Raw genomic sequence first — 15,238 nt, 5'->3', positions numbered from 1 at the left:
AGCAGGACCATGCACTTCGAAAAACGTGCAGAATATCCTGTTTACGTGTATATGTGAATCTTTGAGGCAAGATTTCATAGTGGTACCGCAGTCTCAGCTAGGTTGATGATTTCTACTAGGGTTAGAACCATTGTTCCTAATTGCTGGATGAAGGAAAGGAATTATGAAGCGATCTTTTACCCAGTTCAAGTGTGCTGGGATTTCCCTAGAACTTTCCCCACAAATGCAGAAGTAATCTGTGATAGATGATACAGTAAAACAATATGTAAAGTCAAACCATACTTTGCATATACTGGGGTAACTTAGTAAAGAAACTCGGGTTGAGTTATTTTGCAAAGTAAAGAAATTATGAAAAACATCTTCATCCATTTATAAGTTCTGAATTTTTTGTGTCAACTTCTTATCAAGATGTCCATGGCACCAGCCAGCCCCATAGAACAGCAGTTAAAAGCTGTGCATACATAGCCAGGTGCTGGGCCAGCTCTTTGGCCTGGTGGTTAAGGCATCTGGATCCCACATGGCCAACTGCGTAGCTCAAGTCCTGCACCTGGTGTGTGAGAAGCACCCTGGGTGTGTGTGTGTGCACACCCAAAATCCTTGAAGGAGAAATGGAGGAGAAGGGACTATGGTGTGACCATTTACCATGGGGAGTGCTTTCTCATCACTCTTTGTCTCTGCCTAAATGCACACACCCTTCAGCACCCCCTGCCCCCAAGAAAACAAAAAACAAAATTAAAACAGAAACAAAAACAAAAACAAAAAAATGAAAGCCATATCCCACATAATCCCACCCCAGTGGCTTTGTGTGTGTGTGTTTATGTATGTATGTATGTATGTATGTATATGCCCCAAATCTTAACAGGATAGAGAAAAAGGATGTAATGTCACCAGGGCCCCTGGGAGGGGTGGAGGTTGCTCTCTTTCTCTCTGTTTTTGGCAAGTGCACATGCCTTATAGCAATTAAAATTGAAAACGAAGAAAAAAAGAAAAGATACACAGATTCAATCAAGTAGAGCGATTAGCTGTCCCTAAATCCAAACTCCAAATTCTGGTAGAGAAAAGTTGATTGGCTCTGTGTCAGACAGACATTCATCCTGGGTCCAACCAGCTTCAGCCAAGGAGGCAAAATTACATCATCCATACATAGCTGCCATGGGATTGGAAGGCACCATCCTTTACTGGTAGGGATGTCTGACTCTTGTTTTCTTTTCTCACTCATTAAGTTTGGCTGAAGTCCACTCTGGGTACTCTTAATTGTAACATGGAGAAGTCTAAGAGTTTTGTTCCAGGACCCCACTTCCCTTCATAACGATGGTTCTTTGAAGAGAAAACAAGACTAGGACAGGCCAGTATGTTGTCTTGTCAATGATTTTCCTCTTTTGAAGCACATAATCTGTGTTTTTCCTACCACAGTCCTCATAACCTGCTTGTCTACACAGGCATATACACGTGTGTGCACATATGCTTATACAAGAGTTCAGTTAAGCGTATCCGTTCAGGGGCTAGCCCATATCCTCCTGGTCAAGGGAGTCAGATCCCACTTGGCAGACCACTGTTGGAATCTACCCTGGTGGCTTGAAAAACCCATCATGTATATGTGTGTCCCAAATCCTGACAGGATGGAAATCTGGAGGAGAAAGTATTGTGGCATGACCGTGCCCCATTGGGGAGGGGGCTACTTCTTTCTCTCTCTGTCTCTCTGTTGAGTGAATATGTTCTCTGTGGCAATTAAAAAAAAAATCTCAGAAGGAATCACCTACCTCCTTGGGAGTTCGGCATTTTCTTTGGACTACAGAAACAACATTTCTACTGATTGCCTTTGCCAATATAAAGTGAATAAAACACTCCCCAAACCTATTGTCCTCACTGTCTCGTTATGACAGTGTTGAGAGTCCTTTTCTCAATAGTCACTACGTATCCAGAAGTAGGTCCAGTTACTCTCTGAGCACAGTGGAAAGAGTAAATTCACCTCTGGCTCTGAGGCTCGAATCACTGGTGGTCACAACTCCTTTTCCAGCTGAGGTCCCTCCTAAGGAAGGAGCTCAAGTCTCAGCACCAGTATCGTATTTACAGTCTATTTTCTTCTGCAGCTGTAAAGGAAAAGAAACTCAAGGGGAAGCATTTATTGTTAAATTTTTTTGTAGGTGGCACCAACCTTTGAATGTTTAGTATTCCGAACGCTTGTCTGCAAGGCAGATGTTTAGAACTTGGAAGGCAGCTTACCATAGAAACGATATTGTATGTGACAGTTTAGGTTTCTAGCTGAACTGTGTGTGATCATTTGGCCCACAGCTCGGCTGAAACGGTAATCGTGACCTTGAAAGTTTCTTCACTCTTAACATTGGAGTCTGAGCTCTTCTTGCCAATAACCCTGAATTGGCTGCCTGCCTGAATATCCATTCCCCTGGGCTTCTCTAAAGTCTGGCATTCCCTGGGAACTCTATTGTCTCTGAATCTAAAGGAGGTAGGGAGAAACCAACGTGTGTGGTGGACGCAGCTCCAGGTGTTGTGATTTAGGGGGTGTAGATAATACAGAAGAAAGGGTCAGGCAGAGGGGACAATAGTTTTATATCCTTAGTGACTCCCATTGGGAAGGCAGAGAAGACTGGCGAAGGGGAGTCAGAAGGATAGATTCGCTGTTTGATAAACAGGTGCAGTTATCAGTCAAGTCTGAGTTTAAAATATTAACTTTTGTTAGATGCAGTTGTTGAGTTGTTCTTTCCCCTCCCTTAGCCTGCAGTAAATGAAGAATGAACCTTACAGCATCCCTCATTTGTTTAGCTGGATCCCTGAACTCACCTCCCTGGGATGAGGCCTCATGACAGCACGGAAGTCCAGCCAGGTAACGGGAAGGTGTGCTCCGGCCTCTCATTGCATGGCTGTGTTATGCAAGCACAGCGTGCCTTTGTGGGGCTCCTACCTTATGCGATGCTAGAAGATGATTCATCCCCTTTTCTGACTTGGAACCGTACAACCTTCCATTCTCAGGAAACAGATGGACAACAAGGTTGAAATAGGATCTGGTACTGAAATAGTCTTTGAGTCATTCTCTTTGACTATTCAGTCGTCCAGGAGAATTGCCCCTTCTCATAGAAGGCTACTGCTGAGAATTCAGTGTACTCAGAGCCGTCGGACTCACTTCTCAGTGTATTATCGTTTTCTTCTTGGTCAAGATTAGGATTCTGCTCACATGAGAATATTGTCTAATTTGTTTCTGCAGAACATCCAGACTTTGGCCCTAAGTAGATACTTAAAAATAAAATTAAAAGTCAGGCATCAACCTTCTATTTTTGTCTTCCTTCCGAAAGAGGTCCTGATGTGAGATAAAGGGGAGCTTGAGGTCACCCATGACTTCATTTGACTCTAGTGGAAACTCACTTGACTTGGTCTTGGGTCCTAGTGCATGCTGTGCAGTAGCTGCTTGGGCGACCTCAGGGAACTTAGTTCATCTTTCAGCGTTCGGTGTCCTCATCTGTAAATGAGCATGAGAAAGCTCAGCTAACGAGTGCTTGTGAGCATTGACTACACCGAGATCAGATAGTGTCCCTGTGTTAACACAGACTGATGAATTTCAGAGAACAGAACAATCCTTCCTCTATAACAAGCTAGCTTTATAATGAACAGAGTAATGAATCCGCCGGGAGACTTCCTTATTCTGAATCAGTGTAGTGCGCTCAATGCCTCTGATTTGGTCCTTGCTGGAAAGGGGTAATGATGTTCACTCCTTTACGATTTCATCCTTCATTCGGATTTTTTACTGCAGTATAAAATACAGCGTGTGGTTTAGTTCAGTGGATGGTGTGGCTCCCAAGGCCTCATCTAGCTCTCTTGGAGGTATGTACGGTGGTGTTTTCTGGTAAGAGACTTAAGCTGATGTGATACCAAAGGAACACCACGAGCAATCTGAGCTGTTGAAGCGAAACTATGAGCCTGGACTGGGCAGGCTGCCACCCAAGTCTACAGCATTCTTTTGAGGACAGTGGTGCCTGATTTCTGCTCTCTTATCTCTCCCCACTTTGATAGCCATAGGGATGTACCACAACATGTGTTGACCCAGGTCCTTTAGAAGTATGAGTACAAATCACAGATTGAAAAGACTGAGAAGTTTTATTGCAGGATCGAATAACACCAAGTAATATCATTCACTCTCAAAAGTTTTGTCTCTGTTGGTCAACTCATGCATCACTTCCTTGAAAAGAGGACAAAATCTTAGTGATTTTCTTTCTTTCCTTTTTTTTTTTTAATTGTCAGAGGGTGCATGCATTCACCAGAAAGAGAGAGAAAGAAAAAGTATCCTCTCAATGAGATATAGTCAGAATGCAATCCATTCCCTTCCATTTTTCCACTCTGTCAGGATTTGGAGCATGCACATACATGCCCATGACATGTTTTTCAAGCTGCTGGGACTGGGATTTGTGCTGTCAGCCATGTAGGATCTAGCTCCCTTAACCACCAGTCTATGGGGCCAGCCCACATTGGGGATTTGCAACATCATGCTGAGGAGGAGAGCTACAGTCTGTGCCTATTAGGTCAGAAGGCAGATACTTTGCAAGGGCTCCCTAATTCTTGTAGAATGGTCCAGGAGCCTTGTGTCAAGTTTCTATCATCGGTCTTGATTTGTTCTCGCCCTTCCATGGGGAGGCCTCTTCTTATTCTGTTTGCCATGTCGATGTCTTACATGACTGAATGAACTGTTTATATTTATTCATGGTGCTCCTACCTCTTTTGTGTTTAGGTAAAATTTGAAGGTTTTACGAGCATTAATATGCCACTAATGGCCCTTTCTGGGTTAAGGAAGCAACAGATAATACATACTGAGGGATGAAGCTGAAATTCTGTTTTCTGCCTTCACAAACCTGACCTCACAGCCATTCCTTCTGCCTAGAAGGTCCTCTTCCCTTCTCTTCCCTGTTGTCTTCTCACACTTCTACCCAGCAGATTCTCCATGTCCTGCAGGACCAGGCTCACAAAGCTGCCTGCCTCCTGGAGCCTGGTGGCATGGCACTCCTCTGACTGGGGAATGGGCCTCATTTCCCTTTTTCTACCCCACTCAAAGTCTTATGTTTTCTTATCCTTGAATTCTCAGCACCTAATAAAGAACGCAGTAGGTACTAGGAATGTGATATATGTGTGTTGAATGAAACAATGAGAGTAAGAATGGCATAATAAAGGAAGACACCCAGGGGAACCAGCAGTTAGCGTAATGGCTATGTCGCTGGACTCCCACGTAGTCGACCGCGGTTCGTGTCCTGGACCCGGTGGCTTAAAACTCACGCCGGGCGCGTGTGCGTGCGTGCCCAAGATCCCGAGAGGAGAATGGAGGAGAAGGGATTGCGGCGTGACCATCCCCCCTGGGGGGTGATTTCTCGCTTTCTGTCTCTATGTCTCTCTCTGTCTGTCTGGCGAGCGCACGCGCCCTACAGTGAAAATCTCTCCAAAAAAAAAAAAAAAGAGAAAAAAAAAAAAAAGAAGGAAGACACCCAGAAGATATGTAACTATGGGGAGGGGAAGGATAGGTGGTGGTGGGGGTGGGGGTGTCCCAGAAGAGATATACTGTGAGAGACGTTTTGTGGGAGGAGGAGCTATTCCATACAAAAGTGGTAAGAATGAACTTAGTAAATGAAGAACCAGCGGGATTTGTGAAAGAAAGTGGAGACACCTAGAAATAGCTTCTTAGTGTGGCTGGAACTTAGATGCAAGGTAAAAGATGATAAAAAGATGAGAAATCTACAGAAGAGTCGAGGGCTGCTTCCTTAGCTTAGTGGTTAAGGGAGCCAGATTTGACATGGTCAACACAGTTTCAGTCCCAGCCCTGACAGCTTAAACACACCAGACACGTGTGTGTCCATGCACAATCTCCTGTCAGGAAGAATGAATGGAGGAAACGGGATTCCAGTGCAACCATGCCCTATTGGAAGGTGACTTCTCTTTCTCTCCCTTTTTCTCTCTCTCTGGTGAGTGTATGTGCTCTCTGGCAATTAAAAAGAGAAAAACGTAGGGACCAGCAGATAGCATAATGGTTATGTTTCAGGATTCCCATGTAGTTAACCATGGTTCGAGTTCCAGACCTGGTGGTTTAAAACTCATGCCAGGCACGTGTGTGTGTGTGTGTGTGTGTGCGCCCAAAATCCCAAGAAGAGAAGGGAGGAGAAGGGATTGAGGTGTGGCCATCCCCCAGGGGGTGATTTCTTGCTTTCTAGCTCTCTCTGGCTAGCGTGTGTATCCCGTGTAGTCCCTATGATAAAAAAACCTCTCTCTCTAAAAAAAAAAAAAAAAAAAAATATTACTTGGAATTTTATACCATTTAAAAAAAATCACTTTGTGTATTGGCCAGAATTACTTCTGTGATGCACTGATCAACAAAGTCGGGTGTGGGATTAGATTTTATGAGGCCATTGACTCAGAAGAGTTTGAGTATTTAATTTATACATTAAAATTATTTCAAAGTGAAGGGATGAGGAAAAAACAAGTAAAGGCCTAGGTTCATCAGTCTGTGTTTGAAACAAATGTTTGTCGAAACCTTCCTGAGAGGTAAAAATGCTAGCGTCTCCACCCTAAGTGGTTAAATATCGAATGTCTGTTATTACGAGGCAACTTTATAGCTGAAATTATATTTTAAAAAATATTTTGCCAGAGGGCGTGTGCAGTTGGGAGGTGGGGGCAGAGAGGGAAGGAAGAAAGAGATCCCCCCACCCCTGCCAGGGGGCATGGTCACGCTGCAGTCCCTTCTCCATTCTGTCCTGCTGTTGGCTTTTGGGGCATGTACACACATGTACACACTTGTACACACATTGGTCTTGTGGGATCCGGCTGTACCAAGTGCCACACCCCCGAGCCACCGACTGGCCCAACTGGAACTATTTTAATGAGGCTTTCCTGATACTTTAGTTCCTAACCATTTAAAAATGTGGTAATAATAGTTTGTACGTAGATACATCTAGGTTTTCTATAACAGTTACGTTTATAAAGATTAGAAGAAATAATTTATGCAAAATGCTTAGTACCAGAAAGCATGCCCAGTGCCGAGTGGGCACTCAATGATGTAATTATTTCTTCAGAATCCGCAGGGTGGAACAAACTTCCTCTTTATCATTATTAACTTGCAGAAGAAACTTTCAGAAAGCACCCTGGCTCCACGGGTACTCTTGCGGAAGTATCCGCTAATTCTTTTGTAAGAGTTTGGAATTTCCTTGGTGATTTGAGACAGGATTTCCTCCCTAGATGTGCTCCTTGCTGTGAGGCTCAGATCACCTGGGCAGATCTGACTTGAGTGAGGTCTCTTCAAAGCCCCCGTGGGATTACACATCCCAGCAGTTACTTGCATTTAAAATAGCTCTGGCCCCTTTCCCCTCAGGGCTTCGGGGTGAGCTGTGCTGTGCAGAGACTCTTGGACATGTGAACCAGAAGCTTTCCTTGTTGCCTCCTGGGTGGGCGGCAGACTTGGTCCAGCTACTGTGCTGAGAGGTCATTTGAGATGCAGGTTGGAAAATGAAAACTTAAACCAGGTTTTTGCTGGACATAATTCAGGAGTATTGCATGCCTTTCGTTAGTTTTGATTCAATTCCAAGGTGATACAATCGTCTGAGCATTAAAAAAATTAATTGCTTTGTTTTTACTTAGAGGTGTATGTTTCCAGATTTATAAGTCAGGGTGCATTTGGGATAAGACAATGAAACAATGGCAGTTAATTACTGTGACTTAATCCCTTAGGGAGCAAGGAAGGTTACCTGGTCACATCACCATGAGGGAGTCAGGGGGTGTTTTTTGAATTGTGCAACTTCTCACACCCCAATGATGAGAAAGATAAAACTATTAACTTGGCCAAAAACAAAGTAAAACTGTAACAAACTAGGAAGCAGAGCTATTGAAGATCATATTCACTCATCACAGTCCAATTAAATTAGATATCAATATTAAACATATGACCAGAAACATAACCACTTGGAAATTAAGAAACATTCTTCCATATAAATCTTTGACCAGACAGAAAAAGAGAAATGAGAGGTTCTTTGGACAGCAATAAAAAATGTACTTTATACCCAAATCCTTAGAGCACAGCTTATCCAAATGTATACCTAGAGGAAAAATTTATAACAAGTAAATGTCTTTATTATTCATGAAGAAAACACTAGCAAACTGACTACTCCCTTACCACATGTTAGTCTGTTTTGTGAGGCTATGACAGAAGACCTGAGACTTGGTAGTTTATATGTTTTAATTTTCTTTTTAATTTTCTTTATTTTTTTGAGAGATTTTTTTGCTATAGGGCACATGTGCTCACCAGAAAGACAGAGACAGAGAGATAGAAAGCGAGAAATCACCCATGGGGGGGATGGCCACGCCGCAATCCCTTCTCCTCCATTCTTCTCTTGGGATCTTGGAAACGCACGCACATGTGCCCGGTGGGAGTTTAAGCCACCGGATCTGGGACTCAAACTGTGGTCAGCGACATGGGAGTTCATCGACATAGCCATTACGCTAACTGCTGGTCCCAAGACTTGGTAGTTTATAAAGAGCTGTTGAACTTTTCAACAGTCTGGTGTTGGAAATTCAAGATCAAGATGCTGGCGTCTGGCAAGAGCCTTTGTACTGCTTCATCCTAAAGTGGAAGGCAGACAGACAAAGAGAAAGTGAGGACAGGAAGAGATAAGAGGGGGCTGAACTCTCCTCTTCTCAAGGAGCCCGCTCCTGAGATAATGGCATTAATCCATTCAGGAGGGCAGTGCCTCTGTGTCTCAACACCTCCGATTAGGCCCGACTCCAACACTGCCACATTGAGGATTAAGTTTCCAACATAAGAACTTCAGGGGACATGTTTAAACCATAGCTCCCCCTCAAACCTCCCCCACCAAAACACAAAAAGCTACACACACAACACATACGCATAAACTAGGAAGAAGAATGGTAAAATTACAGGTTTCAATTAATAGAGTAGAAAATAGTAGAAAGACTACGTAAGACAAAACCCTGGCAAAAGAGAGAATAACAACATGTAAGATTAGGAATGAGGAAACTGACTCAGCCACAGATGCAGGAGAGAGAGGAAGAATCACAGGAATTATCTTGACTAGGTGTAAAACCCTAAGGGACGGACCAGCAGTTAGAGTAATGGCTATGTTGACTATGGTTCGAGTCCCAGACCCGGTGGCTTAAAACTCACACCAGACGCGTGTGCGTGCATGTCCAAGATCCCGAGAGGAGAATGGAGAAGGGATTGCGGCGTGGCCATCCCCCCCATGGGTGATTTCTCGCTTTGTCTGTTTCTCTGTCTTTCCGGCAAGCACACGTGCCCTATAGCAAAACCCTCTTTGAAAAAAACAAAACAAAAGAAAACAGAACAAACGCCCCCTGAAAACCCTAAGGGAAAAAAATCTGAAAATATGGACGAAATGGATGATTTGTAAGGGAAGCCAAAGTGACCAAAATTAACTCAAGTAGAACATTGAAGCAGATCAAGTACTATAGAAGTTCCTGTTTCTGTCTCTCATTATGTTGCATCTGACATTTCCTCTGGATTTTTTAGTTTGAAGCAAGTGTCATTATTTAATACATTAAAATAAGATGGGATATAGTCTCCAGCTTTGTAATACCAGGCTTTACTCATCTGACAGGAAAAGATGCTTGTGTCATGAAAGGCATTTTTTACTCCTGATTAAATTTGAAAGAGGATTAACATAACTTTCCTCTTGCCCACTTCTCCCAAAATGTGAGTTGACTTATACCTTTCTTTTAAAAATAGAATGCAAGGCCCTTGATGATAAAATAAAATAAATTCTTACACTAGTGGCTTAAGTCAGCTACCTCCTTTAGTCCAGGTGGTGGTGGGAGAGGGTCTGGGTGTTGCTAGTCCTGGCAGCTAATTGGTGCACCAGGCTCTTATACTCTGGCCCCCAAGGGGATCTGCAGAAAGCTGGAGTTGTCAGGATGATTGTTGATGAGGCCAGCTGCAGGAGTGAGAAGTCTGAATGGACTTGGTATCATTGTTTTTGCCACTTACAGTACAAATCTATAACTATTTATTTAGTATTTGTAACTTTAAAATTTATTTGGGAACAATCTCTTGGACAGAAAATGAGCAAGAGAGGGAACCAGCAGTTAGCGTAATGGCTATGTCGCTGGACTCCCACGTAGTCGACCACGGTTCGTGTCCCCGACCTGGTGGCTTAGAACTCATGCCGGGCGCATGTGTGTGCGTGCCCAAGATCCCGAGAGGAGAATGGAGGAGAAGGGATTGCGGCGTGACCATCCCCCCTGGGGGGTGATTTTTCACTTTCTGTTTCTATGTCTCTCTCTGTCTGGCGAGCGCACGTGCCCTATAGCGAAAACCTCTCAAAAAAAAAAAAAAAATGAGCAAGAGAAGTACACAGGGTTCATGAAAAATTAAGTCATGGATTTCTGTTTTTCAAGAAAATTGGTGGTGAATGTCTGTTTCATACACATTTACTGAACCAGCATCAATACCTACTTCAAAAGTTTGTAATTGTACAAATATTTTGCCCAAAGAATAATTTAACATATGTAGCTGCCAGAGGTGTCATTACATTTAGCTTTGTGATGCATGGATTTTCATTTGGATCAAAGGACTCTTCTATGTTACTCATTTTAAACTTTAATTTTTCTGGTGCATATGTGAAAAGTGAAGGAATAGCTGTTGAGACTGTGGTTGTATTAGCCTAAGAGGACTTTGCGTTTGTGTTTACTAGTGCCTGATACTTCAATAGAAGTTCCATAAAATGTATTATCTGAATGATTTAATAATTCTTAGCTAATATATGGAATCAACGTTTTTAGAAAAATCATTTTACTAAAATTTAAATATTTAATATTGTGAATTCTGTTGTAAATCTGGTTAACAATTTATCATCCAAAATTTAGGGCTGGCCCCATAGCCTAGCAGTTTGAACCAATCACCATGTGTTTACCCTAAACGTGATTCCTCTCCAGGAGAATGAGAAAGATCCACTTAAGGAACACAGATTTATAGGAAGGGCCTCTCTGAGACTCCATTCTGTTGGAGATGCGAACATCCTCACACCCAGAGTCTGTGGTTGTCATGACACTAGCTCAGTCCCTGGGTGCTCCCTGTGACAGCCATGCTATGGCGTGTGCTGTGGGAGATGGGTTGAAACCACGGCCAGCCCTCTTGAGATGTATCCCAAAGAGGCTGTGGAGGATCACGGGTGACCAGCGGTAAATGTGGGAGGGAAAAAGACTTTGCCAATGTAGGTTTGTTTTTGTTTTGCTTTGTTTATTTGTTTTCCCTCTTCTCAGTTCCCTGCCCTTCCACATCCAGCTCTCAGCTCCTCTCCACATTCTGTCAGGCCCCGGCTTCCATGTCTTGACTTCTGTCTCTTCAAGCCATTGCAGAGGGAGTGTTTGCTAGCTCCATCTGGCTCCTGGTTTCACTGGGGACTGACTCTCTGCTTCACTATTTTTTTGGAAAGAGGAAGAAGAGGAATGGGGAGGGACAAGGCAAGAAAAGAAGGAATCAACCATTCATGTGCAAGGAATAAAACCAAGGGTTTAAGATACTTTTCAAAATAAAGTCCCATGAGCCACTGAACACCTGTAACATTCCTGTGAATAATTCAGTCCCTGTAGGGTGCAGCCTTCATTCCAAGAACTACGTTCTCCATTCTTAAGTCAAGAAGCATTTTGACTTTTAATTTAGCAGAGTCCTTTGTATCCCTGTCAGGTGTAGAGGCACAGGACTGAGTGCTCAATGTCTTGTAAATCACTTAGTGCCCTGGTTGGGAACCTGACCGTGCAGGGTTGTTTGGGGATTTCCCCCCCATTGTCTCAGGCAGGAAATGGGAGGAGATGGTAATAGCAGAAGCACTAATAGAAACCTTGCAAACACAGGACTTCCCAAGACTTTCTAGGGGAGAGTCTTAACTCAGGACTAATGCAGACTCTCTTTTTTCTTGGGAGTGCTAAGTGCTAAAATTTGTTTTCTCAGCCCCAGCTTGCAAGTGGTGCTCTACAGGATATTAGAGTCTTGCTCTCTGGTTCAGCCTTTCATCCTGGGTCACGATGGGCTCTTGTGTGACGTAATGGCACTGGCAGCCCAAGATTCTCCTGGCTAGGTTTTCCTCGTTGGGGCTGTTGGCTTCAGCCTGCTCTGTGAGCACTTGAAATCCTTCTTGTACATATGAAATACAGCCAAAAAGATATATCTCTAGCTTATTATTTTTCTTAACCGCCAGAGGTGGTGTGTGCTTTCCTTCTGGACAGAGATAGAGACCACCCTCAATGGAGTGTGGTCACACCATAGTCCCTTCTCTTCCATCTCTCCATCACATTGGGAATGTAGGCATGCATGCCTGTATACCTTGTGTGTGTGTGTGTGTGTGTGTGTGTGTGTGTCTTAAATAATTATTTAATTTATTTATTCATCCATTTATTTTAATTTGAACCAGAGAGAGAGAGAGACAAAGTGAGAAAGCAAGCCACCAGGTCCAGGACTCAAACCATGGTCGACCACGTGGGAGTGTCCAGCGTCTTAACCCACCACACCACCTGCTGATCCCCCTTAGCGTGTTTTTCAAACCACTGGGTCTGGAATGTGAGCTGCAGTTGGCCACATGAGAACTGGCCCCCTTAACTAAGCTCTGTGTTATAGAGCTAACCTCTCTAGCTTTGTAAAACTTGGGCGAAAAAAAAGTTCCTGTATTCATTTCTTCCATGAGAGATTAAGACAGAGACAGGTACCCCTAATAGGGCCTTCATGCCATGGCACCCCCATTCTCAGCTAGCCTGCATGACGGGCAGGTGCTCACTCCGTGTACTCCGCAGGTGTGAGATGTGAACCCAGTATCTTTCGTGGGCAGGCCCAGTTGTCTGACCACTGCACCACTGCCTGGCTCTTGTATCACTCCTGTTACCAAGGTAACTGAACGGTGACTTCTGGGCCACGTTTTGTCTTTTCAAGTAGTTGGTATCCCTTCACGGACTGCCGTGCCACCCGGAATGTACCTCTGGCAAAGCCTCTCATTTTGTTCTGAAATAGTCTCAGTCTTATTTTGTAATGTGTCTCTCTCAGTGGCTTACTCGGTGTGCTCAGTGAATGCGGAAAGAATAAGAGGAATCCCATTAGTGTAACAGGAACATGTAAATGAAATGGCAGGTGTTTGGGAATGAGGCATGGAGGACACTGCGACCTCGGCCTTACGTCTTTCCCCGTGGAGAGACCCGTTATAGAACGGCTTTCTCAATACTCGTGCTCCTCCTCCTGATTTATTGAAATGGAACAAACCATTAAAAACCCGAGCAAGCTATTAAAAAATTATTATGTTTAACCACAGGACATACTTAAGATGTCAAGTCTGCGGTATGTGTTACTAACTTACATAGTAAAGTAGAAGAGTAATTTCCTAGTACAAGAATGAATCTTGATCTTTCTGTATATGAACTGAAGAGAATCATTTTCTGAAGAAGGAATCCTGTTTGTCGATTGTTTTCTTATGTAGGATTACTTTGCGTTTTATTATGTGTACATAATATATATTAGATATTGTATAGCATGATATATTATAATTGAAGTATCTTGTATGCACATATATAGATAGACTCTAGTAATTTAGGTTTATTTTTTGGCCTTATGTGCATGCAGGGAAAACTTTGTTTTGAATTCTTTTTTTTTTTTTGGCACGTGTGCTCACCAGAAAGAGAGAGACAGAGAGACAGAAAGCAAGAAATCATCCCCCGGGGGAGGGGGGGCGGGGATGGCCACGCCGCAATCCCTTCTCCATTCTCCTCTCAGGATCTTGGGCATACACGCACATGCACCCGGGGTGAGTTTAAGCCACCAGGTCTGGGACTCGAACCATGGTCTACTACATGGGAGTCCAGCGACATAGCCATTACGCCAACTGCTGATCCCTTGAATTCATTTTTTTTTTAGAATTATTGTATTTAACTTTATTTATTTATCTGTATTTAAATTTAACCAGAAAGGGTCAGAGTGAGAGAGAGAGAGGGAAAGTGAGAAAGCAAGCCACCAGGTCTAGGACTCGAACCACAGTTGGCTATGTGGGAGTCCAGTTCCTTAATATGCCACCTGCTGGTCCCCAACTTTGGATTCATTTTGACTTTGCTTTTGTTTGACTTTAGTTGTATTACAAGTTAATGTGGTTTGGATTGCTTACTGTTTATGTCACGATTTGATCTTTTCTTTAGGAAGCTCTGTAGTTCTGATTAGAAAATGATTCTCTATTATAATGAAAGGCAGCATGATTGCAGTCTCTGGTGAACAATTTGTAATACGATGTCATTGCTCAGAAAGATAAAAATATTTTGTAGATTATAGTGTCTGGATTTTACATCTAGTTCGAGATGTCAAATGTATTTATTTTGCAGTCTTCACAGAAGTCATCCTTTTCAGGCTGATTCGAAGGCTCCTCTTTTACCTACCCTTTAAATACTGGCGTTCCTTTGGCTTTTCTTCTCTGACCCCTTTATACCCTCTTCCTTTTTCCTTCTCATCTTAGATGACTAACATCAACTGAGTCCTATTTTGCATCAGGCCAGGGCCATGGTGTAGAGCCGAGTGGTCCACGCATGGCACAATTGTAGGAAGTGACTTTCACAGCCTCACCCGCTAAGGCTCGAAGTGTTCAAGTGTCTCTGTCCTCAGCCACTGAAGGACTTTACAAACCTCTCACCCTCACAGCACCTAGGAGATGAATGTCGTCATTCCTACTTAGTAGGTGAGAATACTGAGCTCCGGGTCTGTTAAATAACTTGCCAAAGGTTACGTAACGCCGCCGACGGGCAGGCGCTGCCTCTGCCTCTCTGCAGCACGCTGCCTTTGTGCGTGATTTTAGCTCTTGGAAGTTTCAACCACGGCCACCACCAAAACGATGGCAATTCTGTGGCTCTCCGCCCCAGATCTCTCTGTTGAAGACCCACTAGACCATTGTCCCCGTGTGCACCAGAGGCATCTCGGGTTGTGTAGGGCTGAAGCTGAATCATCACTTTGCTTACTGCTGCTGTCCTGTAGTCTCACTCTGAGCGGCACAGAAGCCTGGGCTCTTTCTCACTCACCCCCCACGTCTGTCAGACACCACGTGCCATCACGGCCCTTCCTGACACCTCTCTCCGTTGGGTCCCTTCCTTTCCATATCAGTTGTCCTGGCGTTAGCCGAGGCCCTACTGCCTTTACTGTGAACGCCCCTCTGTCTACATGATGAGAGGCCTGCCGTGGCTAAGACTTTGGCCCCGCCGGTTGTGCTGCCTG

The 15,238-nt window shown here is 43.8% G+C and overlaps 1 protein-coding gene across 1 annotated transcript in view; it reads left to right on the top strand.

Moving 5' to 3' along the window:
* Positions 1–2,733: 2,733 nt before the first annotated feature.
* RNF144B (ring finger protein 144B) overlaps positions 2,734–15,238 on the top strand; it is a gene marked incomplete in the record, with an annotated part of 89,333 nt that continues 76,828 nt past the window's right edge. The window contains 1 exon segment of the mRNA XM_027767132.1: positions 2,734–2,842. Coding sequence (XP_027622933.1) covers positions 2,819–2,842 — 24 coding nt within the window.

Source organism: Tupaia chinensis, unplaced genomic scaffold (assembly GCF_000334495.1).
Source record: "Tupaia chinensis unplaced genomic scaffold, TupChi_1.0 Scaffold143936_1, whole genome shotgun sequence".
Classification (NCBI taxonomy): Eukaryota; Metazoa; Chordata; class Mammalia; order Scandentia; family Tupaiidae; genus Tupaia; species Tupaia belangeri.
This window is presented reverse-complemented; position numbering and strand designations above follow the sequence as displayed.